Genomic DNA, 14,946 nt, shown 5'->3' on the forward strand with positions numbered 1-14,946 from the left:
TAACAATAAAAAACATAGCAGCATGGTTTATAAATCATAATATCAAGCGTAATCATATAAAAATAAATGCATTACGATTTGTTCCCCAATCATTAAAAAGTACAAAATATGTCCATAAACCTCTCAAAAGCACCAGTAAAAATGTGCCAGACTTAGTACAATAAAGTTGATATTCATCCTTAAGTGCCAAATATTATGTTATAACCTAGAGATATCTATAGTATTCATACAAATATAGGCGCTAAAAAGGCAAGGCAATGGCACAAAGACAAACACTGTGATAGTATTAACAAACGTGTACGACAAAATACAACCCCAAATATAAAAAAAGTTTATGTGCTGTGTAAACTGTAAATGAAAACAGAATGCAATTATTTCAAAATCTCATTAACCCATATTTGATTTACAATAGAGCAGAAATAATACATCAGATGTAGAAACTGTTTCAGGAAAAATACAAGCTCATTTTGAATCTGATGGCAGCAACACATGTCCAAAAAGTAGGGACAGGACCATGTTTACCACTGCGTAGCATCCCCTCTTCTTTAACAACAGTCTGTAAACATCTAGGAAGCCATGAGACCAGTTGCTGGAGCTTTGGGAGAGGAATGTTGTCCCATTCTTGTCCGGTGTAGGATTCTAACTAACAGTGTTAATTTTGTCAACTAAAATTATGACTAAAAATGTGGTAGACAGCATTTTTTTCCATGACAAAAACTAGACTTAAAGACTAACAAAAATAGATCTGTGATGACTAACACTGACAAAAACAAAGTTTTCATTAAGATGACTAAAACCAGACTAAAATGTAATTTACTTTTTCAAAATCCGTGATAGTTTTCCACTGTGGGTAAATCTGTCAAAAAACAATGCATCTGCCATGTTGCCAGTGAACCTAATTGGTTGCAGAATGCTCCTCCGACTGTTTTTCATTGGTACGACTTACTTTTCCAGCCTTTTGTTGCCCTCATCCATACTTTTTTGAGATGTGTTGCTGCCTTCAAATTTAAAATGGGGTAATATTTTTCATGAAACTGTAAAATGTCTCAGTTTCAACATTAGATATTTTGTTCATGTTCAACTAATAAAACATGGGTTAATTTTGCTGACCATTCATTTGTATTACTTACATTTTACACAGTACCCCAACTTTTTTGAATGGGGTTGTATTTTGTTACAACCTGGAGATATCTATAGTATTCATACAAAGCTAGTAGCTAAAAAGGCAAGGCAATAGCACAACGACAAACACTGATGTAATATTAACACATATGTACAATAAAATATTTACAGTTTACTAAAAATGCAGCAAAATGAAACCTCCATCCAAGTGAGTGCTGACATATCCCCTTAGTGTAGATGCCAAGTTTTTGCTGCTGGGTTTTTCGCAGTCATGGAGACGACCTCTAACCCCCAGAGTGTAGCAAAGCCAGAAACATTTCAGTCATTGAGTTTGACAACAGGGCTTGATTACCGCTTTTTCAAGAGCCCCGAGTGCGCTTTTCTGTTTGGTGAAGCCGCCCTCAGGGGCACTCAAATCACGGCGAACACCCGGAACGCCTTCCCTCCAGGAGGGTTCTGAAGGCTGGAAGGAGAGAGACAAGAAACAAGAAGGACTCAGTCTGGATGGGTGCAGCATGTGTCAGGTAGAGAACAAGCTTTTTTTTGCAAGGAGACGATAGCGTAGACACAAACAGATAGAGCTAGTTTCTCAGTGAAACGTCCATGTCTGTGCTGTCTGACACTCTGATGACAGATAGGTCACAAACAGATAGAAGGAAGAGAAGTTCCTTGAGAAAATAGATAAACCACCCGTTTTATACACAAACACAGGGGACTTCATGTGTTAATCCAATGACAGACATGCTGTGAACTTAAAGGAGACAGATAAATGATTGGTAGATACTAGCAGACGTCAGGCTTCTCAGCAGAGTGACAAAGATAAATGTGGAGGAGAGAGACAAGGAGAGAGAGGACAGAGAGGGAGAAGGAGACTCTGTATTTGTCCTCAACACAGGTCAAGTTAACAATAGCCATTCTTCAGACGGAACAATTTAAAGTTTAGTGTCTGTTAAAAAACTCAAACAGACCATACAGTTTGTAGGTCACCTAGGCTTTAAAGAGAGGCTGGTACAGACCCAGAACCTTAATGCTGTTGAATGAAAAGTGGTACGGCCCGGATTCAACATACTCCCTCTTTGTAAGCATCAACAAAGTTTTTCATAACAAATCCCGAGCTCTTTTAGTTCTCAATTTTCTTTTTCAGTCCAAACTGCTATCAAAAGCCATACCCCTTTAGTCTTCCTTATTCAGAGGATCTACAGACACCCTTGAGACAAAAGTTTAAAACTTTAACAGTTTTGAATCTGGTAAGTATTTCAATGCCTCGTTTAAGCTTCTTAACATTCCAGCCGCTACCGTACAAACCAAAGATGTCTCTTCCTTCCTCCTCTGTGTTGGCTGGTGTCGCCAAGCAGAGCTGTGTACTTCCCCCTCCTCTTCGGAGTAAAAATGGAAAATCAGTGGGAAAATGCAAGCCGAAATACGCCTATATGCTGATGATGCAGCGTTCTACTTGCTTGTGCTTGTTAGTACTGTGTTTAACGCTATTATTCTGCCTAAACGTGTCTAAACGTGTTGGTAAATTATGATACTCTGTACATGAATACTATAAGAATAGTGGTTTTAACCTCCTAAGACCCTGTATCTACACATGAGGACATTACATTTTGGCTTTCCAGCAACAAAGTCAATTCTGACATTATAGGAGATTAGATCTTTTTACATAATTGTCAAGAATGTCCACTAAAGTTTAAGCAATTTGTTGGGAAAAATGCTGTTTGGATGTTTTGGGGAATTTTTTTCACTTATTTTCTTTTTTATTTTAAGTTTTCTTTGAAATTTGAAGGAAATTTAATTTGATTTTTCCCCCTAATTTTCCTGGGAATTTGTGAAAAAAGATGTAAATCTTTGGGGAAATTTGTTTGGAAAATGTTGGCATATTTATTTACAAATTTTAGAGGAATCTGATTGGAATTTTTTCAAATATTTTCATGAAAATAAGGTTAATATTCTTGTATATAAGATTGATAGAAATTTTAAAGAATTTTTGGGGAAATTTTAGCCAATTTCTTTGGGGATGTTTCTGTCATTTTCATGGGATTTTGAGGAATGTTTTTTTTTTTTTTTTTAAATTCTTGGGAATTTGCTGAACTGCCTCGAAAGTGGAGGGGGTCTGATAAAGGTCCAATGAAAGATTTGGGAACAATTACTACAAAATACTTCAAAAATATGTTTAAGTAATTTTACAAACATTGTTGTTGAATTTTCTTTAGAAGATTTTTTTTGAGGATTTTGGAAAGATACTTTTCTCATAAATTCCTGTTCAGAGACAAGGCTTATGTTTGAACTTATCAGGTCCAGTGCCTTAACACAATAATTAAAGGTCACATATTTTACCCTTTAAAGACAAGTTAATCAGAGGTCCCCAAAACATGCCTGTTGCTGAAAAAACACTCCAGTATTGAATTTTGCATGTCTAAAAAGTTTCTGTGTTTCTGTGTCTGTGGCTTTAAATGTTAATGAGCTGTCTGACTCCACCCCCATCCCAGGGGAGGATCAGGAGAGGAGGGTGGAAGTTTCTTCCAAGCGGGGAGAGTCAACCGAACCTGGAGGCGGGGCTAACTCCCCACATGACATCATGAGGGGAAAATCTGAGAACAGCTTGTTTTCATTTTCTGAAAGGTGGAGAAAGAGATTCTTGGGGCGATTATGGACAGGCCAGGCGCATATCTTTGCTAGAAAAACCTGAAAAAGTGTATTTTGCATAATATGTGACCTTTAAAAGTCTTACACAATATTTTTTTCCTAATATGGTTGAGGTTTCAAGAGTCTTTCATATAACCACAAAGGGGGGTCAGTGAGATGTTAAGAATTTCAATAACACTATATAGTAGAAGTCAGACCAGGACCTTGATAGCGGGATATCCCATGTAGACTGCGAATGAATCAAAACCCCCCAGAAGGAGTTAGGAAACACTGCTTGGGAGAGGGACGTCCAGGATGTATTGCTTAGCCTCAACCTGACCCTGGATAAGCTGGACATGAGTAGATGGATGGATGGATGACTAGTTAATTAGACATTTGTAGCCTTAACTGCACAAAGATCCATGATCCTATAAAAATATTTGCATATTTTACGTGCATTTCTTATGCCTATACTTGTTTTTTGTGTCTGAGGTAACATAATTTTAAGAAATGCTTTAAGAATAAACCATAAACAGGCATCTCTCCTCCAGCACCTGCACCTCTGACAGCTTTAGAACTTCATTAAGAAGCAGTCATTTTCTTCTGCAACAATTAATGGTTATAAATTAGACTAGTGGTAATCACCCTCCCATGCTTACTGCATGTGATTGTAACAAACTGCCTGCATCCTGAGAAGATTACATTCACAAGGGAAGGAGAGGAGTGGGTACATTTTTCTACATGAGAGCCATTGATTTCTCATTCCTCCTCTGTGAGCTGCAGAAAATTAACCCCTACACTTTACAAATAAGCTTTAAGAGAATTGCATACAGAGGACCAGTACTTTCTATAGACAAGTGGTTCCTGTAGAGCGCACTATACACCATATTCTTTATACCAAATTCATTGAGTTATTCTGAATTATAGAAATTAATTTGTTTGGTATGCTTTACAGAGGAACAGTTCCTAAAGTATCACTGTCTTAGGTGCTGTTAAATCTGGGGTTTAAATATAAATTTTTAAATTTCTTTGCACTGTCAATCCCCAAAAGATTCTTGTATTCAGTGCAAAAACGCACATGACATTATTTTAACAGACACTAGATTCAGCTTTGCAACATGTAGGTTACGAATTCATACCTTTCAGAGGAAATGCCGTTTTGGTGTGAGGAAACATAGTGTTTCCGCTTGTCCACAGGCATCACATCGATGTATCCGCCCACGCCATTCCTGATCACTCCAGCGTGCACCGCTGCTCGGCATATACTGGACTTCTACAGAGGTGAGCAGCCAGATACTAATGTGAGGCATGCTTTTAAGTGAAAGGAAATCATGAAAATATATTCCCTGGGTTATTTCAGTCAGTTATTTAATTAAAAAGACTTACATCAGAGTATATTCTGGTACCAATCACTCTAGATATGTGAGGATTCTCTTCTAAGCAGTTTCTTGGGCAGTAAAGCCTGGAAAGAAAAAAACATTCAAACATGATTGAGACAAGGTCAAACAGATTTCTCCAGCTTTAAAAGGACATACACAGTGAGATTCAAACCTTGGACAATGTTTGGCCGGCCTCTCGAATGGACACAGCTGTGCCACTGTGGTTTCACATGTGATGGCTTTAACTGAAATAAATAACCACAGTGAGAGTAAACAATCATAAGGTCATAATAAGTCATTCTAAAATGTGACACATTTACTATTAACTAACCTGCCACTCTGGAGACTGTGAAGGAATTAGCACTCTGGTATTTTCTGTTAAGGGGAAAAAAACTGTGATTATTCTGCAATCTTTTGACTTTAAGTACGTTGGACTGATCTTGCTAAACATCATCGGTAACAACTAGGGTCGGGGAAAACATCAATATGCTAATCAATAGCTGGTGCCAGATATCAATATTTTAGAAAATGTAAATGCACTGTAAGTCATGAGCCATGTCCTCATGTTCCTCGCCTCATGAAAGATGTTTCTGGCACGATTGAGGGTAATGAGATGGGAAGTGAAGAAGAAAATAATGCAAAAGAAGGGGACAAGAAATGAAATGATTGAATCATGCTGGGGGGTGATGCTGACAACAAAGTGTGAATGAAGCCGTTATTCTAAACTTCATCTTTTTAGACACAGTAAGTGCCGAACCAGCATATTATCCCATCTTCTAAGGGCATTTTTTATTCTTTAGTGATATAAGTCTGTTTGACTTTGGAGCCACGCATCATGTACAGCAGAGGTCATCAAGTACATTTGCACAAGGCCCAGATTTAGTCTTGACAGAGACTCTGGGGGCCAGAGTAAAAAAAAACTAAAAATAATTAAATATTTTTGTCTGATTAACATATTATTATAGTAGTGTTTCTTTCAAAACGCGGGCATTGCTGGTGAGCTCTATCCCTATTATCTATAATGCAACAGTCTACAAGGAGACAGGCCTGCCTACAGAGTTGGATGGACCCCTGACAAGCCCAGAGAATGGGCCCTCCCCTGTTGTGATTTAGCACCAGTATTAACTCATTTTTGACACTTTTTAACCCCTATTCGCTACTTCATTCAAGCATTTCTGCAACATTTGTCTTCCTTCTCAACCCATTTATGACCATTTTTGCAACTTTTAATTCACTTTCTGCCACTTTTTGCCCATTTGGCCACTGTTTAACCCCTTTCTTACATCTTTCCTGCCAACTACTGCCCCAGTGTGCCACTCTTTAACCCCTTTTCACTACTTTGCTAAGCTATTTTTGCTATAGTTTTTGCCACTTTTTGCCTCTTTAGCCCAGTGTTATTTTCGTCGACTAAAATTATGACTAAAATGTTCATTGACAGCCTTTTTTTCCATGACCAAAACTAGACTAAAACTAACAAAAATAGATCTGTGATGACTAAAACTGACAAAAACTAAGTTTTTTTTTTTTTCAAGATGACTTAAACTAGACCAAAATATAATGTAGTTTTCATTGGACATTTAAAATCTGTGATACTTCTGTGGGTAAATCTGTCAAAAAACAATGCATCTATAGCTTTTCTGTCTCTCACCTGTAGAAAGCAGGGACCCCAGGTTAGACAGGGAGCATAGAACGCACTATTATGATTTGGAAACGGATTTAGACAAGAAAATAAATGCTTGGACTAAAAGTAAAGGCTAAAATGTGAGGACTTTTATGGACTAAAACTAGACTAAAATGTTTTGAGTTTTTTCGTCAACTAAAGTAGACAAAAACTAAAAAGGGTAGAAATTACTAAAATGTAACAAAAATTAAAAGACATTTCATCGAAAGACTAAAACTAAGACTAAAATTAAAAATAGCTGCCAAAATTAACACTGCTTTAGCCCAACTTTTGCCATTCTTTAACCCTTTTTCAACCACTTTTCCTGCATGTTTTATCCCTTTGCGCCACTCTTTTATCCATTTTTGCCACTTTTCATCTATGTTTGCCGCTTTTTAACCCATTTTCATTACTTTTCTGGCACAAATTTTGCCGACTCTTGTATTTTTTGGAAGTCCTAACCTTTTTTTTTGTAAAGTCTATGTTATATTAACCTTGCAAAGCAGATGGATTCGTCCGTTTCTGTGTTTCTCACTGGTGAATCCATCTTGCAAAGCTCCCATCTGAACCGTTAGGGCTGGATAGAAAGTGACAGGACCAATCAGGGATGAGGGGCAGTACTTTTGGGCGCGGCAGTTCAGGACATAAACAAGCAGTGACAAGAGGCCAGTGCAATTATGGCGGAAGACGTTAGCGTGGATGCTGCTAAAGCACCAGTTTTATCAGAAGTTGACGACAAAAAAGAACAAAGAACAGCAGTGAGTTGTTTTCTTTTCAAAAACGACAAAAGTCATGTACTGACATGTCTACAGTCACCATGGTTCACATTATGCAGTTCTCTATGGAGTTTACTCCTCGGTAGCAGCTATGTCATGTGTTTTGTTGCTCTGATTGGCCCGTAAAGATATAACAGACAAAACGTTCATCCAGTCACCCTCAGAGTTTTTTTCAAAGGCTCTGCCCTTTCTCAAACACTGTCTATGGAAGGTTTACCATCCATCTGGCATGTCAGGTTAATGTTTTATACCATATTAATGTCTTTTTGTTTGCACTCACACCAAAAAAAAGTTTGTAGGCTGCCTGTTGTTGGGAGTATATGATTATGATTTGTAAAATATATTGTTGGTTAATTTAAACTGTCCCCCTCGCCTGTAGATTCATTCATGATTTCATCAGTGATTAGTCAGAGTCGACTCGACTTTTATCACATAAAAATCAACTTTAAGATTCTCAAGCTTTGTCTGGGACCCATAGGAATGTGAAGCATGTTAAGAGACACTTTTGTGCATTTAAAGGGACGCAAGGAACACCCCCTTTAATGTATTTATTTTTCTATTAATGTGTATATTTTGTAGTTCAGTTTCAACCTGTTATATTCATGCACAATGGCACTGGTAGAGTTTTAGCAGGATTATTTGTTGTAAAAGCGAGTGAAGGTTACACAGGCACTGTTTGGGGCAGCTGAGTGGTCTTGCTGATGCACACTTGCAAACCAAGATGATGCCAAGCTAAGCTGATGTGCTAACATTATGTCGAAGTTTGCAACTTATTTGATAGTCTTTAAGTGTCATACTGGACGTGTTTTGCCCGGGAAGATGCTTGTAGTTTATCAGACTTTTCCTGCTTTAATATGCACTGAGTGAGTGTGCAGAATGTTCTAGTGTGTGTGAATGATGAAATATACAGATATTTATTAGCAGCATGTGTTAGTGAGCAAGTTTGAAGTGCACATGTTGTGCAGTAGATCAAGATTCCCGCTAGTATGAGGCCAAGATAAGCTGATGTGCTTGTGTTCTTGTATTTACAGTAAAAGTTTATTGACCCTTTTACAACTTGCACGCCGCTGGCGATGCGCTGTTGAAGCACACTTTGCATGACCATAATTGCATGACTGTTTGTGTTATCGGAAAAATTCAAACAGTTTCTGAAAGCTGAGAAACTGTGCTTCACAGCCAGCATGTGGTTATTACTGTAATTTCCCCTTTTCTCACTCAGATTTTGGCATAAAGTTCCCCAGTTTTTTGTGTTTTTTCATTCTAAACTGTTAAAACACTCTTAACATGCAGTAAAATGTGTTTTATCCATGTTAATTATTTTTCCATTGTCGAGTTATGATTATAAGGGTTTTCTCTGTCTTTTAAACTTATTCGGCCAGGAGCTCCTCGTTTTAGCTGTCTACAGTCTCATCTACGTACAAACTGGAAGTCCCAACATGCAGTAAAATGTAAATAACTGCCATATATCAAAAGTTCTAAGAATTGTGGAAAAATGGGCAAAAGCATGTACTCACAAGACATTTTCTGGGTCTTTTATGGTTAAAATAAGAAAAGAGTCCAGAAACTCAGGTTTTAAAGGGTTAAACATGCATGCTTGGAAGTCCCTGTTGTCCAAGTGTGCAACACGTGCAACACCCTAATCATCATCATCACTGTATCAGTTATCTTGTGATTGTCACTAGTGCGAACTCATGTTAAAGCTGTCTTACCCAAGGGACTGGACTCCATTCTTGCTGGATTTGATGAAAAAGTCCTTCCTGCCTTCTCTTGTTACATCCATCCATCCTCCATCATTATCTATGACACCTGCGTGTAGACCAGCTCTGCACACACTGGATTGCTGCAAACAAATCATTTACCTTACAACCCAGTTTACATCAGTACTCTCCTGTCTGACAGAGTTGTACCTTTATAATACAAGCTTATTGTGATGGCATAAAGCTCAAATTAGTATCTTCTATTAACCAGCAGCCAACATAACTGAAGTTATGGACTCACCATTTCATAGTACACTGTGCCAACCACTTTTCCTGGAGCATCTAGGCACCCAGCTGGACACTCGTATCTGAAGATTCATATAAAACATAAGTTAAAAAGTGCTTTATGATTGTTTAAAAAGTTGTTATCATATTTGCTCTAACATATACCTATTACATGGAGTTCCTTTACACTGATCTCGAAGCTTCGTGTCACAGGTCACAAGCTGGGCTGCAAAACATAAACATAAAAACTATTCAGTGCTTGAACAGGAGCCAACACGCATTAATCAGCAGCTCTGATGCACATGACTTCTTGTCTTAAAGCCTGAGTCGAGTGAAAACCCAGAAGACTTTTGTTGTCATGCTGTTTCGAGAACCAAAGCGGAGAATTCCTGCGACATGGTTCAGGGTGGTCAGCAGTACTAGAGGAAGTGTCTCAGCTTACAAGCACAGGCCCCTTACACTGCAGGGAGGAAGCCATTTAAAAACCACAGTGAGCACCCCCCCAACCCACTCTCAGCCAGCCAAAAACAAACACACACTTAAGGCATCGAGCTAAAATAGAGCCCTCCTTCCTCGCTGCAAAGAGTGACTTGCAATATTAAGAACACTTTACAATCTGTCAGCATTAATCAGGACGCCGGCAGAGAAAGGGAACAGAAAATCAGGGAAATGTAAGATAATGCAGGGAAAATATCTCATTTTAATCCATTACCACTGAGGAGACAGCTTTTCACAAGTGATCTGGTTTGACCCATTTCTGTATGAATAACTTCTTATCCTGTCCTTATGACTTTGTACACTTCCCAACCTGACAACCTGATCCAGGACCCACCTTTCAGAAAAGAAACTAGACCCAGAATAAACAGTTAAATGGCAGCTTACACATCTGCTGTGTGTTGACCACTTCATTCTTCTGCAGGTCCTCTGTGGGGGGCTGGGTGGGGGCCGGGGCAGGAGGAGGCTCAGGCTTGGGGGCCCTTGGCCGGGGCTTCTGCGGAGTACGGGGGGCCTCTGGCTCGATGAAGTTGTTTTCTTCCGTTTCCTCTTTAGGGGGGTAGGAGCTGTCATCTTCAGGTAAAATCACAAAGACAGGGTTATGGTTCTTTTTTCATGTTTTCTTTTCATTCTACCTTGCTCTATTTTGGCCGTTCATACCTTTGTAGCAGAGGTTGTCCTTGCAGCCTCCTCCATAGCTGGGAGGGCAAGCAGAGCATGGAGTCCCATGTTTGTAAGGTGCATAGCCCCACCAGTTTCCCCTGTGATGTTCATATAACAGAGCAAGGCTTGTTCAACACAAAAATGACTTGATAATGTCAAATTGATCATCTTAACTCCTTTACAGATGGGACGTTATGATGATTGTACATAAAAACCTGATTCTTTAATATGTTCTGTATAATTGCTTTGTAGTTAGATAGCATTTAGCACTTTTCATCGTCTTTTATTTTGAAGGGCCCAATTAGAGAGGAAGTTGTGACAGAAGCCAGCTATATTGTTTTTGCTCTCAGTAAGCACATGGGCCACAGTTCTTCCGCTGCCATCTGCCTTTTTGTTCATGCCTTTGACATCACCGTCTGTAAGTTTTACCTTATATAAATGAGCAGTATGTTATCCATGCTGTATTTGTGCAGGATGATTATAAGAAATGTGAAATTTGTTGATGATTAGAGATTTAAATGGTAGTGGATTGATCACTAAACAGTTAATACTTCATCCATATTTTCTGTGTATCTAAGCTAACTTTGGCCATATTTTGCACTATGCTAAGGGTAGTTTTCTCTTTGTGTTTTACAGTTTTTCTCTGTTTTGGAAAAATATTCACGAAGCAATAAATTGGAGCTATGGATGCTACATCCTGACTCTGCGCATGTTTTCAAAAGGAGTTAGGCTTACTGCTAAATTGTGTTAGATACACACAATGAGAGCAGGATGCTGCCAGTTGACAAAGAACATTTTGTTGTTTTTCAAAGTCAGCAACAACATCATAATGTCAGAGCAAGTTTTCAAATTGTTCAATTCATAATCCACTGTAGTCAGAAGAGGTTCTAGGTTTTTACCAGACAGTAGAGAGTCACGTCATCAGCAAATAAAACACATTTTAACAGTTCAGGGCGGCCTTACACCAGAGGACTTTGCTAAAACTCTCAGGCTGACACCTGAGATCCTCTCACATCTAAAGACAATTTGTCAGCAAGCCGTTGAGTTTTTAGTCTCAGATTAAGATTTTGCAAAGAAAAATTAGAATACAATTCCTTCCTGAGATTTTTGCCCAGCATGCATCTGGTGGAAATTCCCAACAACAATTTTTGAGCAGAGAACAAGATGTACAAGGAGATAGAGACTGAATTTGAGTTAATAGCTCTTAGGGTGCTTTCACACTAGGCCCAGTTGATTCGAACCACGCTGCGGCGTGATTCCTCCCCCTTCCCCCGTAGGCTTGCTTTCACACTAGCAATATCGAACCGTGCCTGGGCGCACTTGTGTATTTACTCAGTCTGAAACAGCAGGTGACAGTATGCACATAGCTGGTTTACAACTCTGCAAAGGAGGAGAAAGAAGAAGATGATTGTTTTTGTTTTCACCTGGCAAAAAGTCCATCCTGCATCCACGGATGATTTAAAATCACTTTTAAGATGCCAGCAACTTCGCTCTTCGTATCTGCACATCTACGTGCAACTCAGAGGATTAAATGGGCTCGCGCTGCAAAGATACAGCAGTTTTTGAGGTGACAGGAGACTTTTTACTGCCTTTGCACCTCCTCTCACTGACTCCAACCTGTGTTCATCTGTAAGGTGAGTCACAACAGACCATTTATTGACTGCATTCTGATGATTTCCGCCCTTTATTGAGGAAAAATATGAACAAACTGCCGCACTGTTTAAAGAAGTTTAGCTTTTAAGATGATGTCATAAAGCTATTTCAACGCTCTGTCCCGTATCCGAGTGCGGTTGCATTCACATCTCATCCATACCGTGCCAGAGTCCACTTGAACCGCGCCCGAGACCACCTCCCCAAGTGGGCCTGGGCGTGGTTCGTTTGCATTCACACTTCCCAAATGAACTGGACTGTGGCCTCAAGTGCACTCGGATCTGGGACCAGGCCCCTAGTGTGAAAGCCACATTATAACCTTTTGTTCTTAAATCATTTACATCGCATAGAAACAAAAGAAAAGTTCTACTAGGACCTTGTCCCTACTTTTTGAAATGTGTTGCTGAAATCAAATTTGAAATGGGCATATGAATTTCCCAAATTTTCTCTGCTCTGATAATTTTTTATGCTATTTTCAATCAAAGGTAAGGTTTAAATGTTCTGAATATGATCATGCTCTCTTTTTATTAGCATTTCACATGCGGTCCCAACTTTTTAGGAAATAAAATTGTATTTTTTAACATCAAAATGATGCAGTGCATTTGTTGTCTGCTTACTTGGGTGAATAATTGCAGACAAGATAAACAGCTTTGGCCCAAATCTGCCCCCACACGTTCATGTTGTAGCACAAGTTGACAGCACAGCCGATCCGGCTGCTGGTGGCCCAAACCAGCTGCAAAAGAAAACGACATGAAAAACTGACCAGAATGTTTTAAATCAGTCATGGATAAACATTTTAAAAGGGTCTTAATAACTCCTGCTGTGATGGTACCTACCTGTGTGTAATGAGTACAAACTGGGCCGGAGCATCTGAAGGGGCAGTAAGGGTTACACTCCTGAGGGTAAGGGAAGGTGAAGTCTTTCACTTCATCGTACCACGCCTGCACATGGAACGTAGGAGGGCGATACCTGGAGAGATGAGTAAAGCATACCTGGGATGAAAATGTTCCAAACAACATCTCTCCTGTCTTGTGTCTCTGTTGGTGTAGGAGTTGGTATTATGCAAAAGGCTTTGTTCTTACCACAAGGCCTCTTTTAAGAAACCATCTGCATTAAATAATTCCAAACAGTTGGTGACCTTTCCGTGTTATATTTACACTGTATGTGGTTTAAACATCTGAATGTTTGTGGGTTTTGTAATGAAAACCCCAACGGCAGTTTTCTATTAAAATGGTGCCTCTTCAAAATCAAAAAATCGAAGATAAACAAGTGTTTGGACATAGGAGTTGTGGCTATAAATTTACACATATCCTGACAAAATTGGCTTAATGCCATTTGAGGGCATGATACTTATTCCCCTGTGATGTTTCAGCTCCAATATGACCGTCACAGGATCATAACAGGGGGATAAAGAGGCCCTCCCTCTGTGCCGGCTTCAGAGGTAGTAACAGAGGCAAGAACACAGCATTGAATGTTTGTGCACTGTGAGTATGTGGAGCTCTCGTTGTGCCATGCACCTTAGTTTTTCTGCAACTCCAAAACGCAATGAAAGATGACGGACAGGGACACTGTACAGTAAATCAAGCCATTAAAAATCATTATGAATGACTTAAGGTGATGGCAGAGCTTCATGATGAAATAAATGCCTCTGTAACTTTAGCCTTTACTTTGTTATACTGAATTTTGGAAATTTCGTCCAGACAGCCTAGCTGCAGACTGTATGTCTCTGATGGCCAATCTCACAGACTGTAAATTTGAGATGTCTCAGAATGGAAATACATGCAAAAACATTCAATATGAAATCAGGTTAAACTTCCAGTATTTGTAAGGGTAAGGGTTAAGATGAGGGTTATGATAACAAATGGTAAAAGCTGAAAACCTGACCTAATCACAAAATGTTTAATAAAGCTGAGTAAACAGCCAAGAACATTCTAATGCAGCATAGCTTATGTAGCTCTGTAAACTGTCTCAGCTACATAGATAACAGAGCTACCAAACCAATGAGTTAACCAATGTAGCTAATATAGCTGAGGCTGAGCTCACAAAATAGTCATGTAAGCTACATATCTACATGATCTGCTAAGCTAAGTTAGCTTTAGATATGTTGCTAAAGCTCCCATTGCTAAAGCTACATAGCTATGTAGCTTATGTAGCTAAAGCTAAGCTCAGAAAGCAACTGTGAAAACTATGTAGCTAAATTGTCTACATAGCCACATTAGCTTTGGCTATCTTTGCTAAAGCTCCCATTGCTAAAGCTACATAGCAATGTAGCAAATGTAGCTAAAGCTAAGCTCACAAAGCAACTATGTAAATTATGTAGGTAAATTGTCTACATAGCCACATTAGCTTTGGCTATCATTACTAAAGCTCCCATTGCTAAAGCTGCATAGCTATGTAGCTAAAGCTAAGCTCACAAAGCAGCTATGTAAACTATATACGTACACTGTCTACATAGCCACATTAGCTTTAGCTGTCTTTGCTATAGCTCAAATTGCTAAAGCTAACTTTGCTACATTGGCTTATGCAGCAATGATAATGACCTATCTAGCATAGCTGTGTTAGCTCCAGCTAAAGTTAAAGCTAAAGCAAACCAC

General features: G+C 39.0%; 1 protein-coding gene across 1 annotated transcript in view; it reads right to left on the reverse strand.

Moving 5' to 3' along the window:
- Window positions 1-786: 786 nt before the first annotated feature.
- Window positions 787-14,946, reverse strand: part of crispld1a (cysteine-rich secretory protein LCCL domain containing 1a) — a 28,505-nt gene continuing 14,345 nt past the window's right edge. Inside the window, exons 4-15 of the mRNA XM_041814337.1 lie at window positions 13,189-13,321; window positions 12,970-13,085; window positions 10,700-10,800; window positions 10,427-10,612; window positions 9,710-9,770; window positions 9,561-9,627; window positions 9,272-9,402; window positions 5,458-5,501; window positions 5,299-5,371; window positions 5,134-5,209; window positions 4,887-5,020; window positions 787-1,585 (exon numbers count right to left, since the gene is read on the reverse strand). Of these exons, the coding sequence (XP_041670271.1) occupies window positions 1,534-1,585; window positions 4,887-5,020; window positions 5,134-5,209; window positions 5,299-5,371; window positions 5,458-5,501; window positions 9,272-9,402; window positions 9,561-9,627; window positions 9,710-9,770; window positions 10,427-10,612; window positions 10,700-10,800; window positions 12,970-13,085; window positions 13,189-13,321 (1,174 nt within the window). The 3' untranslated portion in view covers window positions 787-1,533. The remainder of the gene's footprint in view (window positions 1,586-4,886; window positions 5,021-5,133; window positions 5,210-5,298; window positions 5,372-5,457; window positions 5,502-9,271; window positions 9,403-9,560; window positions 9,628-9,709; window positions 9,771-10,426; window positions 10,613-10,699; window positions 10,801-12,969; window positions 13,086-13,188; window positions 13,322-14,946) is intronic.

This window comes from Cheilinus undulatus, linkage group 19 (genome assembly GCF_018320785.1).
Source record: "Cheilinus undulatus linkage group 19, ASM1832078v1, whole genome shotgun sequence".
NCBI lineage: Eukaryota > Metazoa > Chordata > Actinopteri > Labriformes > Labridae > Cheilinus > Cheilinus undulatus.